This window comes from Varanus komodoensis, unplaced genomic scaffold, assembly GCF_004798865.1.
Source record: "Varanus komodoensis strain SLA01 unplaced genomic scaffold, ASM479886v1 scaffold40, whole genome shotgun sequence".
NCBI lineage: Eukaryota > Metazoa > Chordata > Lepidosauria > Squamata > Varanidae > Varanus > Varanus komodoensis.
The window spans coordinates 7,179,852-7,201,501 of record NW_025335942.1 but is presented as its reverse complement, the minus strand read 5'-3'; the positions used below and the strand labels follow the sequence as shown (position 1 = coordinate 7,201,501).

The following is a 21,650-nucleotide window of genomic DNA, read 5'->3' as shown; positions in this document are numbered from 1 at the left end:
TACACCAAATAAAACTCATTCCATACACCCTTAAAACAGATCCCCCCAAACACACACACACACCTCAAAATAAAAAATCACTATATCTGATCATCTCTGGAAGTGAGTCAGGAATGAAATTGCACAGAATAAGATCAGGCACCGTATGGCTTGGGATTGCTACGTGGATTTCAGGACAATTCTATCAGCTTTTATGTAGAAACCTTAAAAACCTTTAAAAGAACAAAAGGTCTCCTCATTTCAGAACACTTTATTTTGTAGACCATTTTATTCAAAATTGCAGGATTTTCTATTGTGGAATACAAAGTATTTTAACGTAAATTCTAAGAATGGAACCAAGACTTACTCCATTGTAAAGACACATGCAGTGTCCCGTCTTTTTATATTAAAAAAAACAAAAACCCTACTGTCTCTCAAAAGATATGTTATACAAGTTAACACGAATTGTAAGGAACTGTCTTGTGAACATAAAATACCTGTTTTGATAAATGAACGTGGCGAATGACTCATTTGGGCTAGAAGTAAGGTTTGTTCGCTGGCCGATCGGTATGTCATCCGATCTGCCTTGCAATAGCTGCAAACAAGAGTTTCTTGGAGAAAATATTGTTTGGTCCGTATTGCTCCACAACTTCCCTTTTCTCAGGGTTTTAACATTTTGAATAGTGCGATATGCACGTCCAGCCACTCTCAGACAACTTGCCTGCCATTTTACGCCCGGATATTTTTCTTCTGTGTCCCCACCTGCCCACCCCTTTAACAATCCTCGGCATTTCAGGTGTACCTCTCCTCCTGCAGCTCCGTGCTCGTTAGATTTTCTGCAGGCCAGAAATAATTGTTTAACGAATGTGAGCATCTGGCAGTACACAAATTTGAGACAACAGAAGCAACCTGATCCTAGACTGCAAGAGGAGGAAGCACCTATCAACGTCACATGGACCGAAATGGATGTTACACTGTCCTGTGTGACACGACACAACCGTTAGGTTGCTTTTTCCACACCGGCTTCGACAGTTTGGCTCCTTGCCCAGGGAAAGTTGCCAGGAGAAACCTTCACAAAAGCATTCACAACTGTTACACTAAAAAGCCTTCCTTGGTTACTTGTTTCCTGCTGGAGGAATTTGATCTGAGCTGTTCAATGTACTTTTTGTATTGTTTTATCAAATTTATTTTGATACTGTTTATATTTTTTGTACATTGCTTGGGACATGTTTCTTACTCGGTTGCTATTTTTAAATGACTTCAACAGCAGCAAAACGTTTGCATTAGGAAGAAAGTATGAACAAAAATAACCGACAAATTAAGGTGTGTTGTTTTGATACAACTCTACCAGATGTAAAAGTGTGGCTTCAGTGTGGGAGAAAACTGCACAACCACGTTTCAAGGATGGTTATTGTTCATTTATTTATTACGTTTTGCTTGCTTGCACGCTGAAACGCTGAAGAGGCAACGCTGGGGAAAGGTTTGATGCATCAAAACAGACCCACATCGCTGCAGCTGTGGATTGCGAAGTCACCATTGCTTAATAGAGCTTTCTGACTAGAGAATGGTTACCCCGAAATGCTGGGCACTAGGTGCGATGCACTTCCCAGAAGTAAACATTTCTAAGATAAGCAACGGTGATGGAGAAACACCTGTGTAGCAACCACCCTCTTTCTCAGAAGCTGGGATTTTTAACCGGTTTATCAGTAGTAAATTCATGTTTTAAGTAGAGAATCCATAAAATTAAACTTTAATGCACATAACACAGCCAAAGTAAAATCATCAGATGATCTATGGCTCGCCCTTAGCTAGCAAGAGGTGTTCTCCCAGATGAGAGCAGCTCCACAGATGTTCCGTTACTAAGCTAGCCTGAGCACCTATACACTTCACCTGTGTGCAAAGCAGGTGCCGATTCTGAGCGAGGCTGAAAGGGTCCTATTGTCTTAAAAGTGACTCCGCTGCACAGTTCCAGAATGAAAACAAACTAAACATAACTCATTGCAAGCACAGCTGGTGTTGGTCATGCGATAATATGGCTTCTTATATGAAATCTCCGTGTACAACTCAGTGATCACAGAACGATAACTGAACCGAGAAAGGATATCATGATAAGCAGTATTTACCCCTTGACTTAGAGAGATCTGGATTTGGTTGGGGAGCCAGGCTTGTTTAAAATCTATTTCAGATATCACTAACAAGTTAATTACATTTCACAACGTTTACTAGCAGTTTTGGAGCGCTACCAAGGCCTTCTCCTCGGGAGAGGAAGAGATTCCTTTTATCCGAAATCACAGCACTTCGTCGTTTATGCAAATGATGTAACACTGAGAAGGAATGCTGTGTGACTGTCCCTGTAATCCTGAATCCATTTACCTGGAAGGAAAGCCCCACTGAGCTGAATGCTGCTCACATCTGGATAGGCATGTGCAGAATTGCTCAGTGGGCCCTCCTGGCATAGCTTTGTGGATGCACGCCGTATGATTTGAAGCAAGCACTTTTGGGTCAAAATAGTCTAGCCAGTCCAACAATTTTTCCAAACGTTATAATATCCCTCTATTGAGAATCCATGTTCAACTCAACATATGACACGCTGAACATGGTTTTTGTAATATTATGGCATTATATTTGAGCAGCATCTCAAAAGGCTTAAGAAAGGTACTTTTCTAGAGGCGTGTTGGTGTTGTTGAAGATCAGAAATAGGATCAAAAGGAAGCTTCCAAAGGTAGATACCCGATTAATGCCATTTCATTTTCGACTTGGCCACCTCATAAAGTTTCTTGAAAGTGTGCTGGTGATGCAGTAGAATGCGCTACAACTGGCTTTGTGGCAACTCTTGCTACCCACCTAGTTACTAACTCGTTCCACTACCATGGGGTGAAATCCAGAAGCATTCAGTTACTGCTTCCTGGAACTTGGTTCAGAGAAGTGGATAGCTGATTTGTTCTCATAGTCTTGAAAGTTTGTTCACGGTAATACATATGTGGTCTCTCAATAAAGCATCTTTCCTCCGTCTTTGGAGTTGTTGTTTTTCTAGCTTAAATCGTAGGAGAGCATCCGGTTTTCGCACCCTGTTTATGCTACAAACATCCTGCTTGGGTAGATGACCTCCTGGGGTGTACTAGTACTGCTGGATACTTCCCTATGTGGGATTGAAGTCATGCACTATGGGCAATTAAATATCTTAAAATATTTATCTTTGGCAATCTCCCTACCAGGTGGCCACACTTCAATTGCATCAAGCTAGTCATACTAAAGTAAATAAATAATCCACAAAAATCTTTTATTCATTAAAAGCCAGTATGAATGGGAGTTTTTTCCATCATTGTATACTTTTGCTAACATTTAATCCATTACATTAAAATATTCCTGGCAGGCATGCTGACTGAGTGGGTATTAAATGCAAACCAAGATGCAATTTCTCCTTTGTTTACAACCATTAATAGCACTGCCTTTCTATTTTGATTCAAGAAATGCTGGGTTGAAAGTATGTTGTTGGATCTAATAACGTTTCTGTGCTGAATTCCTATTAGGTCTCAAGGAATCTCCCAATGGAACATCACACACACAAATGATCACATTCCTTCCAAAGGAATGCTAAATAAAATAAATAAAAGTTTCTAGATTAAATGTATGCTGCCCATACAATCCAAATCAGACTATTGGCCTAGCATCTGGCTTGTATCATCTGTCATTCTTCCCAGACTTCCTGGAGGGCAGAGGAGAACCCCACCAAGGCTTAGACAAGGGTAGGACATCCACGATCTGAGGACTACTATGACCAAGGGTTATGGCTTCTTAAGGTGCATCCAGTTCTTGGGTTAAAAATGACTTCTGTTCCTGAGATCCTCTTTAAGTCAAACTTGTAAATCAGATCATGTATATAAAAGGCATATACAACACTTAAGAAACACTCCTTAAACACTCCACATTCACCAAAACATCTCAAACACAATGAGGCATTGGTAATAACGATGATATAGCAATCGTGAAGTAACTACAGGTACTGAAGAGAGAATACGATGGTTGAACGGCTGAAGCCGAATGCTTTGCCATTGTCCGATGGCATCTCACCTTTCTCCGATCGCTTTATTATTTCCACTTTAGTCTCGATTGTGCTTGTTTTTGTTTTCTTCGCTACATCACATGCACTTGCGTTGGATTTACGCTTTTGAGGCATCGTGACAGACCAAATACAGGACAAAGTTACAGAAACAACACTAATTCCACATGGCCTGAAGCACACTGGCTTGGACATGCTAGTTTTCCATGAGCATGAAAAACTACTGTAATTCCACAGCTGCTGTGGAACTAATTCCAACCTTTCCATTCAGTTTTCCCCTCTTCCTTCCCTTTCCCTCTTTCCCTTCCTTCCTCTACTTGGTGCCCGCTTGGTGCTCAAGGACAAGGTGAGACTTCCGGGTTTGTAAGTAGGGGTTGTTCTTAACTCAGGCGTTTGTAAGTGGAGGACTGGGTGTATTCCGAATTACTTTATGGGAGGTCAAAATAATTTTAGCTCAGTGAGGCACCTGGTTGTGTTTGGGAAGGTCTGTGTGGGGCCTGTAGGCCATTAGGCCCAACCTGGTGGGGAAAGCGTCTAAACTGAGACCTGTCCCTTTATTATGGCATTGACTATAGGGCTTTCCAGGAAAGTAAACTACAGGTGTGAGCTGGCAACACCTGGAGGCACCTTTATGTTGTTCCAGAACCTTGGATTTTGGGACCCAAGAGTGCAAAATGAAATGGCCATTAAAACCTTGCCAGAACACCGTCTTGCGGCTTGGGTAAGGGTTGGCAGAAAATGCCCCCCCTCAATTTAGGGATTCTGCCTGGGACAGTTGTAATCTCACTGAAGAAGGAGGCCCCATGGAGTCCGAGCCTTGACGCATTCCTGCACAATTTTGAGGGCCAGACTGCACACTATTTATTTTGTAGTTCCAAGCATGTGTCTCAGCTTTTAAAGCTAAATATGACCCTGCATGGGACAACTCCTCTATCTTTTTGGGCAAGTCATGCATGACGAGACCAATAGCTCAAGCAGAATATTGATGGTTAACAAAAGCCGAATCTAACTTAAATATTCCAACATGCTTTTGCTCGGAACTGCAGTTGGTAATACTGGAGACATAGAATTTGAGTCTACAAGAAACCTGCTTGAATGTCCTAGTATTTTAAAATCCAAAACTAGGCAATACCCTTATTAGAATTAACCCAAATACCACAACTCATTTTTTAGGCTTTGGATTTCTCTGGAATTCTGCATCAGGCTTGGTTGAGAGTAGATGGGGAAAAGACAGGAGAAGTTTAGAAATTCTGTCTGATCTTGCGATTCTATTCTTTTATTTATCACATTCGTATGCTGCCCCGTAGCCAGAGGCTCTCTAAGCTGTGGAACTTTCAGAATGGCGATTAAGACCTCCAATTGCTGATATCAGGTAACACTTAGCATCTGGAGACAAAGAAATGATGGTAGAACCTCACTTCTGACAACATAAAGGCTAACCTTAACCAGGCGAAAATAAAGAGAGCTGGCAGAGATCAGAAATAAGTCTTCTTTCAATTATTAAAGCCTGAGATTGATTTTAGGTGGTGCACTTGGTGGGAATTGGGCCTGGTAGACTTCTGGCCCCCTCCAGCTCTACTATTCTATGAAGCTATGAAGCAGACGATTAAAAACTGATTGTGTTGCAGTGCCAAAGGGAACAGAACCCTCCGAATCCAAGTCCCTGTTCCAGAGGTAGGGAATTGTCTTCTGGGGAGATTTTAAAATTTAATTTGAGGAGTTATGTTTTCTGCAGGTGAAGACAACATGGATGCGTCTTCATGAATATTTATTGACAATGATAAATTGAAGTTTTAATATTTTATAACCGTAACGGATGAAGACAGATGTTCCAATGCGAGCAGCAGGTTTTGACTAGACTAAGCTAATTTCTCAAACGATGAACATGCAACAGTTTGGACTTGAGATTTAGTGACTGGGTTGTGTGTAAGACAAGGGGGGGGGAGTTGTGTGTAAGACTCGGGGGGGGGGTGTTATTGTGTGATCCAAACCTAGCACTGTTTTCCTGGGGTGGTTTAAAACCACTCCTGTTATCACAGCTTGTTGGAGGGTTTAAATAACCCACTCTGGTGCAGTATGTCATCCAAACTCAGGTGCCACGCTAAGCCGTGGCCAAACCAAAATGGAAGTCCACCGGCCATAGTGAGGAAAAGGCGCTGTCTCTCTGCCCAGGGAGTTCCAGCTGCTGAGGACATGGGGAAACTTTCCTTTTTGGGGGTGGTGGTGGTAATTATCGGCTACCATTTCTTCTCGACATTAAGTTATTGGAATCTTTTTTGGAGGGGGCTACACCTGGGAAAGTGAGGGCAGCCCAGGGCAGCACGAATACTCCATTTCTCCCCCCACCCCCCACAAAGGGTGGTTTTCATACCTGTCTTTTTTAAAAATCCTGGGGAAAAAAATACTAGAGAGATGCAAAGTGCCAATTTGACATGAGCACGAATTGTTCATCAATTCTAATATTTTTATGTGGTACAAGGCACTGTGGGAGAGTTAGACAGGTTGGCCAAAAGTGCCTAAAAGCCAGATTAGCACATGGTGTGTGATAGGATGGCTGTTTTCTTTTCTTTTTCTGTTTTTCTTTAACAATTTGCAATGGGCTTTGTGAACTTCTACGATACCCCTGGTATGATTTATGCTGATGTCAAGGGAAGTGAGGAAGTTGTGAATTACGAAAATAGACAAGCCATCGCCTTTTCCCCTCTGTGCTCCTTTCTCATGTCGAACGGACAGTGCAGGTTCTGAGTTAAGACAACTGCAGACACATCAAGTAATCAGTGCATATTTCCCACTGTCCCAGTCATTTGCATACAGCTAGAATTGCCAGCGAAAGCTGCGGAAGCTCTTCCTGAAGTTCCAGTTGATGCAAGACAAGAACATCCGCAGTTCATCTTGCTTTACGGCTACCGAGAACAAGGAGTTGTGGAAAACTTCATTAAAAAAATCTGTGTCATTCATGTGCATTTGACCCCACCTATTAAGAAAGAGTCGGCTAATTAGATTAACCTTACCCTGTTGATTAATACAAGAATTAATTCTACAACAACTACTTTCCCAAAGTCACTCAAGATGAATTTGAATCAAAACTACCTCCGCACTTCCATATTTCTTGTCCCCACCATCCTAGAGTGCAGAATCAAGTTTGGTAAAAACATTCTGTCTCTCCTGATGAATGCATAAAAGGTAGAGTCGAGGTTCTAATCCATATTAGTAACTGCCAATTATGGAATCAAAGATTGCTAAAATAATTTCTAATCTAAATCTGCCTAGTCCTGCTCTCCCTCTGTCTTCCACTTACAAGGATCCCATGCATTTTGCTAAGGATGGAGATAAGGTACGAGGAACAGTTGGATTTTCTGTTTTCAAAGACGGGATCAACCCTTGTGCACTGCTTCATCCCTGCAGTGCAAGGACCAGTCCTTGATTCAACCGAAAACCACAGTGCCGCCTCATTTGAACGTCTGGTCCATTTTCCTCCTTCCGCCTTATGACGCTGGCTAAATGCATCAAGCAGCTCTCCACTTTCCCCATCTAGCCAGCTGAGGAATTTGGGACAGTTCAAAACATTGCATGTATTTTGTGCCATTTTCCTTCTTCCAATAACGATCCTGCTCTAATGTTGATTTTTTTTAAAGATCAGCCCAGTTTAGGGCCACCATGACCAAAGCCTCGTGTCGATATAGACCATCTGAGCCTCCTTTTCAAACGTAACTGCTTTGTTGCTTCCTCACCCATCACATTAAAAGAGTTCTACACGTCACGTATAACATCCTTAAATTCCTTGACATTTCAATGCCTCAGCAATTCTCCCAACGTTTAATTTAATGAAAAGCTCCAGATGTTCTTTGATATACATCTCCTCAGTGTGGCCATTATTTGGTGAACCAAGTTTTAGGATTAACTAGGATAACTTATTTATATTCCTCGATGCTCAAGCAAGATTTGACCACAAAGGAAGCAGGATATGTCTATGTGAAGCAGACAATCTTTAGAGTAAAACAATGACCAGCACTTCTGAATGAAAGCAGAGAAAATGAACATTAGCACATCAAAGGCACTCTTCTGTAAAAAAAACATGGCATGGTGCACATTTTAATCTTTTTGATAATCTATTCATGAAGTGAGCTGAATTCCATTTCGGACACAAATGGGAATGCTCAGCAAAAGGACATCTTTGCCAACAATAAAATAAGCACCACACAGAGTTATCGTACTGATGTCTTTCAGCTCCTCAGACAAACTGGCCGTTGTCTGAGCTAAAGGCTCTGGCTTGCAAATTGTGGTTCCCATACTGAAAAATACCACAACCCAAATAGGTGCCATTATATGTCAACTGTTGGAAACAGCAAAATTTTAGATTCTGTGGCCATTAAGTGGCTCTGATCCAAAGAATCAGGTCAGGAGGAAAATCCCTCCTCTTTTTTACAGGTGCCTGACGGTATTGGTTCCAAGTAGTGTATGTGAAACTCAGGTGCCAGACACAGGTTTCCTTGAACCTTCAACACACCACCTTGTTGTCTTAGGACCAGGAGAGAAATGTAGAAAGGTAGCTCCTCCATCCTTGTGGGTCATATCTCACCAACACGGAAGGAAAAATGCTTGAAAAATAGCATTTTAAAACTGTAGATCAACTGACACTAGTTTCAAAGAGCTGTGAAAAACTGCCAAAGGAAAATCACAAGCAGACTAACATGGAAGTCCTGGATCTTTAAGACAAACAATTAACCACAATGCGGACAAAGTCTTGGCAAATGCTTCCACAGAAAGTGGAACTATTTAACTACAGCTTGCAATGCCGCCTTGCAAGCGTTCTACCTTTAGAGGTAGCCTGCAAATAATTTAAGGGGCCGTTAGGGTATCTTTATTTATATCTTGCTCGTTGTTCATGGGCTCTTCTGGCTTTTATTCATGTTTAAGTTTTCTTTTTTGTCATAATCTTTGTATGATTGTACTGATTTGATATGATGTTGGCTTGTTGTCATACGAACAAAATTAAATTGTTTATTGATAGGTTTTTTGAACAGAGTTATTGCTGTTATTTGAATATTGTGGGCCTCTGAGCACAAGTATATGTGGCATATACCTTAATATATAATTTAGCCTTATTTCAATGGAAATTATAAGGAATATTATTTATTATTGACTTCATCGTGCTTAACTGAACTCATATTTTAGTGGTGCTGAGTACCGCAGAAGGATAGTCAGCACCATTGAAATCTGAAACCAATTGGGCATAAGAGAGTCAGTAATACTTTCTGTTAGAGCAAAGTTCTCAGGGCACCCCCAGCCTCCCTTCAAGCCAGAGGGGGGACCCTGGATAAGAACCGCTTGGACGTCTCGGCCCAAAATTGTTTAGGCATTGAAAGGTGAAGGGCAGCACTGGAAACGGGCCTGGATGGCCACACCGATGTTTTAAAGCTGTTAAGATGTGCCTGGTTCCAGCTAATAACTCAGCTGCCATGGTCTGCACTGACCAAAGCTTCTAAATCGTCTTCACGGGCAACCCCATATAATTCTGCCCAGAGCAGCACACTGCAGCCTCCGTCACCAGTGCCACCTGGACCTGCAACGGCAGAGGGGCAAATCTCATCGCAGCTTCCGCACGAAAGATTAGAGCCACAATTTGGGAGCACAATCCCATTCCAAGCAATTTGGGAGCGCCTCCCAATTCTGCTGCGCCCACTTACTCACCCACCTCTCCCTCCCACAAGAGATGCTCCTCAGTAGGTTCATCCTCACCCGTCCATTTCTGATCCCAGAACCTAGGCCCCCAGCACGGCGGCATCACTTGAATGAGATGCAGCTGAGAATCGAGACTTGGCTTTCTTCAGCTTGCCGGCTCGCCACATCCCAAATGACCTTGCCTTAACGCCACAGTTCGTGTCGGGAAGGGTGGTGCAAGCAAGCCCGGAAGCCCTGGCAGTCTGGGCCAGGGCTGTATGGAGGAATTCACGGTAGGGCTAGGGGGAGCTAAGCAAGGTTGCGCATCTTCCAGAGCTCGCTCCCGATATCTTAGCCATGGGATCGGAAGTCCGCAAATTTGCTAGCGCTCTTTCTCTGCAGGGTTGAAGCAACTGTTGCCAACCCCAAACCGTGCCCTAAGTCTGCACCCCCTCCTTTCCCACGAATATTTATTTTTATTCGATTTATATGCCGTCCTGCTAGCCATACCCTCTCTGGGTGGCTTAAATCACGATAAAGTCCATAGCAAGCCATAAAAAACTCAACACCACAACTCACAATTACAAAAAGACCAATGACAGTAAGAATCCATGAATATGCTGCTTATTATGCCACCCATCTGTAAAAGCAACAACAGGAGATGAACTTCTGCTTTCCAAAGTATTTTGAGTAGGGTCTGTCCTCAGAAGATGTTACATATGAAGAGAAAAACACCAATCACACAGATTTGAACATAACCTGCAACCTAAAAGAATTCTAGCATAGATCGGATTTCTCACAATAAAAACCAGAATATCCAGATTGCACAATGGTTTGGTTTTTTCGTGATGCCATCATGTGCGATCAATAGTGACCATTCTAATAGGTCCTGGGGCAACACCATCAAAGAGTTTTCCAAAATTATATGAACTTACTGGTAATAGAGGTATACATAAAAGACTGCTTCGTGTTTGGAAGGGGGCGCAGGGGTGTGGAAATGAGAATACTATTTTAAGTTGCATAAAATGCTAGCATGCAATTCTGTTCAACAATTGGAAAAAAAATACTAGATGCCCTTTTATAGAGCAGAGAAGACACTGAGAGTCCATTAATTAAACACGGCTTGCGGAGCAGATGGAATGGTTACGTGAGTTCTAATTACAGTAAGTTGTACAGAGGTTTGCAGTCCTTAATGAGCTCAATAAAATGAATGATGACACATCAATCACAATTAAAAATACCTATAAGGTGGACTGAATAATCATGGCAACATGTCAAGCACAGAAATGAAAAGAACAAAACCTAATTAGGATTCGTCCCAATGATTTGTCTCAACCTCTCGGAAAAAGGGTTAAGGTATTTGCAAAACTTTGTCGAGTTCGAATAAAACTGGTTTTAGCGTTTTACTCCCCCTTGGATTGTAGTGGAGAATCTGAATCAGTGACTATGAAAACAACAACAGGGTATTTTTCATATTTTCAGGCATGATTCTGTCAGTACACAGGACAGATATTTTGCTGATGCTGTGGGGATAGTCAGCAACTCAGCCCTGAAACAAAGATTTTGCAAAGCACCAAGTTGCGGTCCTAAACCTAAGGAGGCCTGAATTCCAAGACCACTTTCACTCCTGTTAGCTCTGGGATCAGTTTTGTTCCCTCTCGCTCCTCAGATTCTGCTCCTTTAGTGAAAGCCTTTGGTGATCTGAGAATATAATCCCGATGAAGAAAAAGCAGAGTTTTGAACGGGCTCAGAAGATAGATTGAGGCTACGCCTTTCCAACACCTGCATTCGGAAATGGGGCCAAATGCACCAAAGCTACCCAGCATCTTGGGGACACCAGGTCCTCCCACTTTCTGGAATACCTGAAACCCCTTCCCTCAGGTCATCTTACAACCTAGGAGCAGCTGCTGACATAGATCTTTCCAAACTGGCAGTGCTGGGGAAGAGGTATCCAGGTAAGAGTCCGGAGCACTGTATGGAGAAGTCTGACCAACCCTTTGGCCCACCAGACACAGTCTAGGAACCAAAGGATCGTTCCCGCCCAACTCATCAGCTAAAGGAATCTCACCAAATAAATAAATGGCACTTTTCAGTTTTCAGGATCTTTTCAATTAAGCAAAATGTACAAATAAAACATCTCTGTGAAGTCTTGCTTACATTTCTTTTGGATCAGCATAATTCCACAAAGTCTAATGGCATTCCTAAGATATCCTGGGAGTCTAAAGTTTCTCTGGCAAAAATCATACACACAAAGACAAGTTTCAGAAAGTGCCGACGCAGCTTCCAAAGGAATATTCCTACACTTTCTTTCTCATTAAGACACTCAAAAGGACAGCTTTAGTGCAGCAAACCAGTTTTGCTACCTTAGGGGAATCGAAATTTTACCATCCCAAAAACTCACCAGGTATACTAGGGCATGAATAAGTAACAGTCATTTCCTTATTATATTTAATGGTTGATCTCACACAACACTGAAATGTGGGTTTCTGTGTTGTGTGAACCCAGACACTCCAACAAACTACGATTTATTAGCTATGAACAATCCATGATGAGATCCCACGGTTTGTTGATGGGTGTGTGAACTGTGGGTTGTTGATGTTACGCAAAGCGTGGTCTAGTAGTACAGCTAAGCTCTCACTACCCCACAGTTCAACAACAACACACAGCTCAGTGCCAACCCATGCTCAACCCAAGTTCAACCTGAAACGTTGGTTGTGTAGCATGTGAACTCACAACCACAGCCTGTCACGGCCATTTCCTCTGTACAAAAGGGTGTTTCTGCCCTCTGAGCCCCACGCCTCAAATTCCAGGGCAATCACCAAGCTTATTCTGCACATTCTTTCAGGCCTGCCTTGGCACCGTGGCATCCCAGGCACTCGCCGACATTGCCCGAACGTTTTTGGTGGGCCCTGCTTTCATGGAAACTTGCGCGATTATGCCTGATTTCTGCAAAGCTATCTGTCCAACACAAAACAAAACACACAGCCAGATGAAAGCCCCACTTGCCAAATTCACTCTTCTGTGCACATCATCGCCTTGCGGGAAAAGGGCTTCCCAAGTTTTATAACGTCACGAACCCGTTTGTGCTCGTCACAACGGAACAGTGTTAAATCAGCCACAAACCTCAAATGCAGGAGGACGACGCACCATTTAAAAAACCCCAAGCGAATCGTCCCACTTCATCAAATGCATCTTACAAATCTCCTGCAAACATTTTAATCTACATTTTGGCCAAGAAGTTAGCTCTTTGCATCTCCGAAGCTTCTGTGACTGCAACAGAAGCTTTTTAGCCTGAGGGGTTAAAAGTGTGGGTGTGGAAGCGAGCTTTTGTTCAAAAAATTAGCAATGCTATGAGTCATTGTGCATTAGTGGCGGAATAGTTTTGCATCTTCTATGAACCCAGACACCATATGCCATGCGGGGCCCTACTGCCAGTGCTGAGAGGCAGACACGTGGCTATTCCCGGCGGAAGGCCTGTCTCTTCTCTGCGGTGCGTACGGGCGCCCGTTGAGCTGAACACATTAGACATTGTAACTAGCAGCAGGAACAGCTGGTAAGCTCGGGAGAAGCGGGGGCTGTACAGAGTTGGAATGTTAATGAGAACGTGCGCGCTAAACCACCATGAAAGCCTCGGCGGGGGGGAAAAATCAAATTCGTTTTGTTTTATCCGGTCGTGTTGCCCAACATTTCGATTTCCTCCTTTTAAAAAATAATGCAGGCGGATGTCTCACTAAAGAATCCTTCCACGCAACAGAGAAACAGTTAAGTGCCAAGGAAGAAGTCACCACTTGTTCTCTTGGTCTTATTTGAGGCTTATTTTTACTTTTCCAAGGAAAAAACAAGTCATGGTACATTCTTGAGCCAAAAAGCCTAAGGTAAGACTGCAGCCGAAGTAGATGTCTTGCTGGTTTCAGCACTGGACAACTGGAACTGTTTGAGCCTGATCAGATGAACTATTAATTGATAGAAGGGAAAGGAACCTCGGAACCAACCTCAGAAGACGACAACCAAACGAATACTTTAGAAAAAGGCGCTGCAGTTTCACCTACTTAACTGTGCTTTCTCATGACAAAGATAGGATGGTTATTGGTTAGCACAGCTGTGCAAATAAGCCCATGGAAGTTACTAGTCCTCAACCAACTTTACTGGTGGGATGACTGCCTGTTGTTTGCCCACCTGCAGTGTTCTTGCAATAGGTGCAGAGAAAAGGGTTTTCCTACTCCCACAGCTGGCAAGCAAACTTGTCCAATGGGTAGAGGAAGGATGTCTGCACAGGATTCTTGATGCTCTTGGGAGGAAAGTACGGCCGAGCCCACAGTGGGAGGCTTTTGGGAACCAAGGACCAAAACATCGATCGGTACTGGCTAAGTTGTTAGCAGTAGTTTTGCCAGTTGCATATTTGCAAAAAAGGGAAAGATTAAAAGGCTTAATTAAATTTAATTCCTAGCTTATAAATATGAAGGTATTTTATCTGACAGAAGCTCTGTGAAGGTTTGATTATGTTTGCAACTTTGGCACTGCAAGCCAGCTTCTTAAAACATTGAAATGTCTTAGTCCTGTTGATGCTGCGGCCCCATGGACCCTGGAAGGGCATCGCAGGGGCCAGGGGATTTAGATGTTGCTTGGCTCTAGACGTCATCAACCCTCACCCCCGGCTGGAGCTGATAGGAACTGGTGGAACAACATCTGGGACCCACAGTTTGAGTAATTCTATCCATCTGAATATCTCTCCGGACAGAATCTTCTCTGGAGGCTGATACATTCCCCAAACAGAGCCTCAGTTACCCCCTGCCTTGGGGTTGGATTTTTAAAAATTTTTTCTTTTAACCTGAAAGGTTTGTTTCTAATATGCAGAGTCAGAGGCGGAGGGGGGTGTCTTTATTTCATGTTTGCATTATTAAATTTCCAGCTAAACAGCATATTGGCCTAAATAACTGAAGAAGAAATAGTAACCATTATCAATACTAGTTATCAATGGTTATCAATACCAAGCTGAGGAGAAAGGCTCGTGTAATCTTAGGTAGAATTTCTATAATGTAGGATCCAGTTGATTCAAATTTTAAAAAATAAATAATTCATAAGAGAAATATGGTAAAACATAAAATAGTGAATTTTGTGCCGCATCTGGCAAGGAAAGGAAGAAAGGAAATAAAAGGAAAGGAAGGGAGACCTAAGAAATCTAGAATAATTCAAAACTATCTAAATATAGAATAAGAAAGACTTCAACTCTCCAAAAGAAGCATCAAGATTAATCAAGGTATGCAAAGAGTGGAAAACTTGGCAGTGAAAGATCTAACCTACTGAAAAAATACCGTAAGCAAAAATAACTAGAAAGCAAAGCCAAGTATCCTCTTCTCTGTGCCCGAAAGAGCGAACCTCACCACTGCGTCTAAGTCTTTATCATGAATAGCTATATTCCAAACTTCTCTGTACCAATCACGCAATTGGTAATCGTATCTTATTTTCCAATTCTTAGCCATGATCAATCTCATAGTAACAAATAAATTTCTTATTCATTCTTTATAGACATTTAGATCTATTAAAGCTTTGGGGAAATAAAGGCAGCTCCAGGAAGAAGCCCCATCGGTGTGGGTGTTCAAGGACAGGCTGGACATGCACATGGTGGGCATGTCAAGAGTGGAGCCAGCTGGAGCCGGGGGTCAGACTAGATGGCCCAGGAGGCCCCTTCTGACTCACTCTGTTTCCATGTAAGCAGTTAGAGTGGAGCACTGGGACCAGGGTGGTGGAGATGGATAGAAGTTTGGTGACACTCAGTTGGAAGAGGAAGGTACAAGCAAGGACCAGATACCGGCAAGTTATGGCAGGTCCAAAGGTGAAGGTGGGTTCAGGGACAGGTGAGGTTCAGAGATCAGCAAAACCAGAGGTGATGGCAACCTTGGGAACAGGTGAGGCTCTGAGACCAGAGTATGAGTGACTTGGTGACTGGCAGAAGGAGCAAAGATGTTGCCGGCGTGCACAGATGGTTTTGTGGATGATGAGCACAGTTCGGATCATAGACGGCAGTGCCTAGAGGCATGATGCATCGTTTCCAGCAATTCTTCTGAAAGGTTCAGCTCAACCCAATCATCTCAAGGATGACTTGGGAAGCCACGCAGATACTGCACTAGCTCCTGACTCCAACCCACTCACGTTGGCCATCTGCTTGGGGACATTACGCTCCTCCATATTCCCCAGTTCAAGAGAGGCATAGGCTGTGGCTCATGAGCCAAACACGCCTCTTCAGGCAACACGGGAGATGGAATACTTGTGCCAGAAAGAGGTGGGCACTCTTGTGGGTGAACCGTGCCACCTTGATCAGCAGGTCAAAAGCCCCGAGATCTCTGTGCTTCCTGAAGACAGGGCAGCCCAACAATGGAATCGAAGAGCCCAGCTTTGACTGGAGTTGGTGGGAATTGTTTTGGATGTCTCTCTTGATATCTGGCTGGCCACCAGGAGGCCCTGGAGAGCAACCTGAGGGTCTTGGCATGCCCCCAGTAGCCTTCACAGCATGTGCCATGGACAGTGCTTTTTTTGTAAAAAAAAAAAAAGTGCCGGAACTCATGTCTTGGGGTCACACTTTTACACTAAAAGAGATTTTCAATTCACCAACTTTTTTTGAAATAAAGGACTTATTTACCTTTTGCACGTAGCCAATCACTCTACACACACACAAACACAATGGTCGCCGCCGGCAGTAAGCACTCAGCGTGCGGCCACACGACCGATCCCAAGCCGAGCGGCGTCCCAAGCGAGCAGCGCCCTCACAATCAGCGCCGACACACAAGCAGCCCGCAGGCACTGCTATGCCCAACAGGGTGAGTCACAATCACTTGGAAAAATCCATCAAAAAAAGGTGCCGGAAAGCCGTTCTGGTGCGTTCTATGACAAAAAAAAAGCCCTGGTCATGGCACTGATGCAAGACTTGGATTTGTAGGGGGCCCCTGGAATGCGGAGTGACTGGTTCAGGCAACCAGTTTGCATTCTGGCCTGGGGCAACTAGGGTGCACATTCTCACACTGTTGTGAAGAGACACTGGCCCGTTTTCAGGCAGACGCAACCTCACACAAGTGTTCTGAAGTTGACATGGACAGAAGAATCATGGACTTGGACTCCTTGCAGGAAAAGGGGAATATAAATATAACAAATAAATAACAATACTGACTATAACTATGGAACAAGACATTTGTGTCATCTCACTTCCAGTGGTTATTCTGAGGTTTTAAGAAACAAAGATATATTTTTCATATGCAGCTGAAGTTACTATTATGAAATACACCATTTACGTATATTAATAGAAAAGTATTCTATGTATTAATACATAAAGTATTCTATGTATTAAAATATTTCAGTAATACAGTCGGAACTACCTTGCTTTCCTCCACATTTTTCCTTCATCAATTCCAATACTGAGAACCTGTAAACATGAAGGGAATACTGAATCTTGCATGAGGGTTGACAGCATCGTGAGTGGTACAAAAATTCACAATTAAAATAACGTGAAAGTGGAAAACAAATCCGAGCTTTAAATCCACAGGCCACAAGAGATTCCAAGAGCTGACATGAAACAGCCCCTAAACAAGGGCTGGTCACTTATACTCTGTGCACCTCCGTGTGTAGGCAAAGGCCTTCAGAGATCCTACAGAATCTAGTCATTCTTTTGCAAACCCGCAGCAAAGAAAAATTCTCCATTAAGGCCATTTTAAATGGCTGGTCATTACAGGCTGGTACAGATCACACAAGCATTGATTGCTGCCTGGAGAATGTTCTTGCTGCGAGAACGGAAGAGAAGCAGAAGTGACAGGCAGTTTGACTATTGATCTACTCCTTCAGGGGAATGAGGCTCCATAATGAAGGTCACTCCTCCTCTACTGCACCCACTCGATCTCCTGCAATGTTCATCGGGACTTTGCAGGGAGTGGGGTGGGTGCCTGGAATAATTTTAAGTCATTCTATCTCAAACACGCATAGCGGTTTCTGCTTACAAGGGACTGTCTGGAAATCTCAAGGCTTCAAATTATACTCTGCCCCCTTTGAAATTTTGGTGGAAAAGAAATAGATGTCATATACGTAAAACAGATTACATGGGGAAGCATGCTTGCTGCAATAATGTGAAAAAACCTTCAGAAATCGATGCATATTTTCCAAAGATAATACTTGGGCATTGCTGACATAATTTAAAGGTAGCTAAGCATGAATTATTCCACTGCATTGTATCACATCTTTCATTTTTTGGAATCTCTCAGTCAAGAAGGAACTTGGCGTTGTAGGCATGTCTACTTTTCCATGTATTGCGTGATTGGAAATTCTGGAGAAAATCAAGTCCACGGAATATTTTCTCTCCTAATAAGCAGTACAATGTCTTAAAATGATTCATAGATGGCTAGATCAGATATACTCAACCCTACTCAGTTATCTAGGTGGAAAAGACGGGTATGGAAATGACCTTTGACAGGTAAGCACTTTCCCTTCCTTGAAAATGTGAGAATTCAAAATGTTCCAAAATGACTTTATTTGCCGCAGAGGAAGTACGGAAAAGGAAGGGCTCATTTGGGCCAAGCCTGGGACACAGGTGTGAGGAGGAGGCGGGGAACGGGTGAGGCCAACACCTGGAGAAAGGCCCTGCCACCTGTCCATGTCTGAGGTGTTTCTTAAACGTGAGTCCCGCTGAAAAATGGGTGCTGCTGAGCGGGCCGTGTCGGAATACCACTCCAAAATAGCCATCCACTACGAACGTCAGTAGGGAGATCCTGACACACGTGCCCCACGCACAAATGTGCTCTGCAGGGGGCCCTCACCCATTTGCAGGATGCAAACCACAAAGCAAGGGGGAAGCTCCTCCTCAAGCCAAGTCGGAGCATCAAGTGCCTTCACGGCGCTGACACGCAACCGCACCTCCGCTACGCCAAACATGCGCTTCATCCTTGAAGTGGCGTCTTTCAGCGTTTGCATGATGCGCTTTCTTTCCAGAATGCCTGTCTTTAGATAGTTCGGGGAAGCGCGTGCCAGCAACAAGAAAAACGCAATAAGCCAAGGAAGGGTTTGCATTCCCAAGCCACGTGCAAGTTCGCCCCACAGTAACAAAAGTCGGAGGCTTACAAGCATCCTTGGCAGCGTGGGAGGGAAGTGCAGAGGAGACGGGGTCCCTCACGGCCTGACCTCTTTACCCGCTTCTTCGAGGTTGCGTTTCCCATCCTGGAAAGGCAACAGTCTGTTTCTTTCTGTGCCAGCTGTGAGGGGCTGGTGGGAAATCAGATTGTAGGTCCCTGGCTCTGAGGTTGGAGCTGAGTTTCTGAGCTTGGATTTGGGAGTCTTCTGTTCCCCCGCACCCGACAATGAACACAAGACCACTCTCCGTCCAAATAACCGTCCACTTGGTTTGCTGCTCACAATCCCTAATGCAGATTATAATTCCCATAATTTCAGCCATGACAGAGGTTCCTACTAATCGGTGATCTACAGTGTTAGGCACACTGTGTAATCACATTTTTGTAAATTACAGAATGTTTACGCCACACCTCCAAATAGTCTTGAGAGCTTCTAGGGCCTAGAGAATATTGAGGGTGTAGAGACTAAGAGATCTTGCTGTTTGACGAGGAAACTTCCAGATGCATGTTGACCTGGTTCTGATGACTCACTGTGGACCCATTTCCCTGCAGGGCGCCATTTTTGCTTGTCATGGCAAAGAAACTTGGGCAGGGGGAGACGATCCGAGAGTTAGACAGGGCCCTTAGCATCCTTTGGCCACCCAATGGATCGGTTTGAAATAAAACATGACAATGCAGATTTGGCTAAAACTGCCGTGATTTTCTGTACGAGGAGTCCTGCGGCGCCAGATGTTTTTGATGAAAACTTACCTCAAAGGAAAGATGCACACAGCGATCCTGAGCTGAAAAGGAATGAATGCACTACTGAAAAGGATACAAGCTCTGATAGAGAGGGATGAGGGACTTCACAGCTCTGCTGGCACTGATGCATGTTGCCCGTATGAGATTTGGCAGCAGCTTTGCAGTCACAATTGCGCCATCAAACAAAGGACCAAAGAATGGCACCTGACGAGAAGCAAGCACATCAATACATCGTTATGGAATTATTAAATCTGCACATGTCTCAACAGAAAGGCCTAGGGTAATATGAGGTGCTCTTATTATGGGATATGTTGGTGCTGCGTTGGGTTTTCAGCAGCAAACGTATGAAGTGTGTTAGCAAAATGAGTACATTATTAACAGCCAAGCAGATGCGTATGGATTCAGAGGCTTACTCAATTTATACAAATAGAAGCATAAAGCACAATAGTCCTACAGCCAAAAGGCATTTAAGCTTTAATTTCTCTGATGGTAATGCCCTTAAAACAATAAGGAAGCCTCCAAAAGCAACAAAAATCCATTTATTGAGCAAGAAAAGGATGACATCAACATTTGTCAGATGGTGTCAACTGATAATCAAGTTATGTTGATTATCAGTTGATAGGCAATCAACATATGTTACAGATCAAGCCTATGAAAGTCTACTCGGAAGTAAGTCCCATTTCATTAAATGGGACTTACAAATAAGTGGGTATAGGGTGGGTTGCTCCCTGTGCTCACATGATCTTTGTTTTCTTAATATTTATTTAACTTTAAAAAAATATTCAGCTACAGTTTTGCTTTTGTTTTCTTTTTCATCAGGAGTTGTTTCAAGTCATTGCTGCTTTCTGCATATCTGAAATTAATGATGTTTCTTCCGCCAATTTTCAGTCCTTCTTCTGATTCTATTTCTTGTATGTTCTGTGTATGGATTGAACAGAAAGGGAGAGAAAATGCATCCTTGTCTGACACCTTTGCTGACGGGAAACGATCCAGTTTCTCCATTTTCTGTCCTCACAGTAGCTTCTTCCACAGGTTATGCACCAGGACAATCAAGCGTGGAGATGGGCATCCATTTCTTTCGGGACCATCCCTGGTTTCCACACAGCCAAAGGCTTTGTTGTAGTCTAGAAAGCAACTTCTCTGAAGTTCTTTCGTGCACCAAAGAATATATATTTGCAACATAAGCTCTAGTGCTCTTCCTTTTTGGATCCAGCTCGGACGTCCGGCATTTCTTGCTGGTAGTATTCTTTGTCACAACACTCTGAGCCTCCTTTTGCTAGCATGGGAGATTAATGCAATGGCCCTACAGTTGCTGAACTCCTTTGCATCTCCTTTATTGGGGACTGGAATACATATTGAACATTTCTAGTCTGTGAGCCACTGTTGTGTTTTCCATATTTGATGACATGTTTTTGCTTGGATTTGGATTGATTCATTTCATCCACTTGGAACAGTTGTATTGGAATGCTGTTTACTGCAGGCTTTACTCTTTGCATGAGCTTTCCCAGCAGTTTTACTCTGCAAACTCTTCTTCATAGAATTCCACTTTGAAGAAGTCTTAATTCTTTCATCTTTGCTGTATATTTTCTCTACTTTCTCTTTATTTTCAGATTGTATATTCCTTGTTCGTCTTTTAGCATTCCCGATCTAGGGGCAGTGGAGTTTTTGCATGAAGTTAATTTACTCTCCATAACTCGGTGGAGATTGATGAACTGAAGCAGCCAGTAAGTATGGAAGAACTGGGTCATACTGTAAAAGAATTAAATAATAATAATCTAGCCCGGGGTAAGGATGGTTGCAATCTTATGACCTCATTGGCCATAGGATAATTTGGAGTCCGGGTTCCAACCATGGAATGGGACTCTGAAAGTGGAACACTGAGAAGTCCAGAGAGAACCTTTTAATTTGTGTTTCTTCTGCCCTCCACCAGATGTTGGTAATCTTCCAAGTTCAGAAGGTTGTGGGCAAACATAATGGATGGTGACCTACATGAAGTGAGGTACAGATATATATTTTCCAAAATCCTGGCAAGAGGCAAAAATAACAGTTACCATATTCCTAAATATGGTAAAGTCTGAAACCCAAATCATATTGACTCAATGGTT

The 21,650-nt window shown here is 43.2% G+C and overlaps 1 protein-coding gene across 4 annotated transcripts in view; it reads right to left on the bottom strand.

Annotated features, from left to right (window-relative positions):
• Positions 1 to 21,650, bottom strand: part of RALGAPA2 (Ral GTPase activating protein catalytic subunit alpha 2) — a 154,574-nt gene that overhangs the window by 28,479 nt on the left and 104,445 nt on the right. For all 4 annotated transcript variants that reach the window (XM_044442946.1, XM_044442948.1, XM_044442950.1 and 1 more), the window contains exon 37: positions 19,622 to 19,749. In XM_044442946.1, coding sequence (XP_044298881.1) covers positions 19,622 to 19,749 — 128 coding nt within the window. The remainder of the gene's footprint in view (positions 1 to 19,621; positions 19,750 to 21,650) is intronic.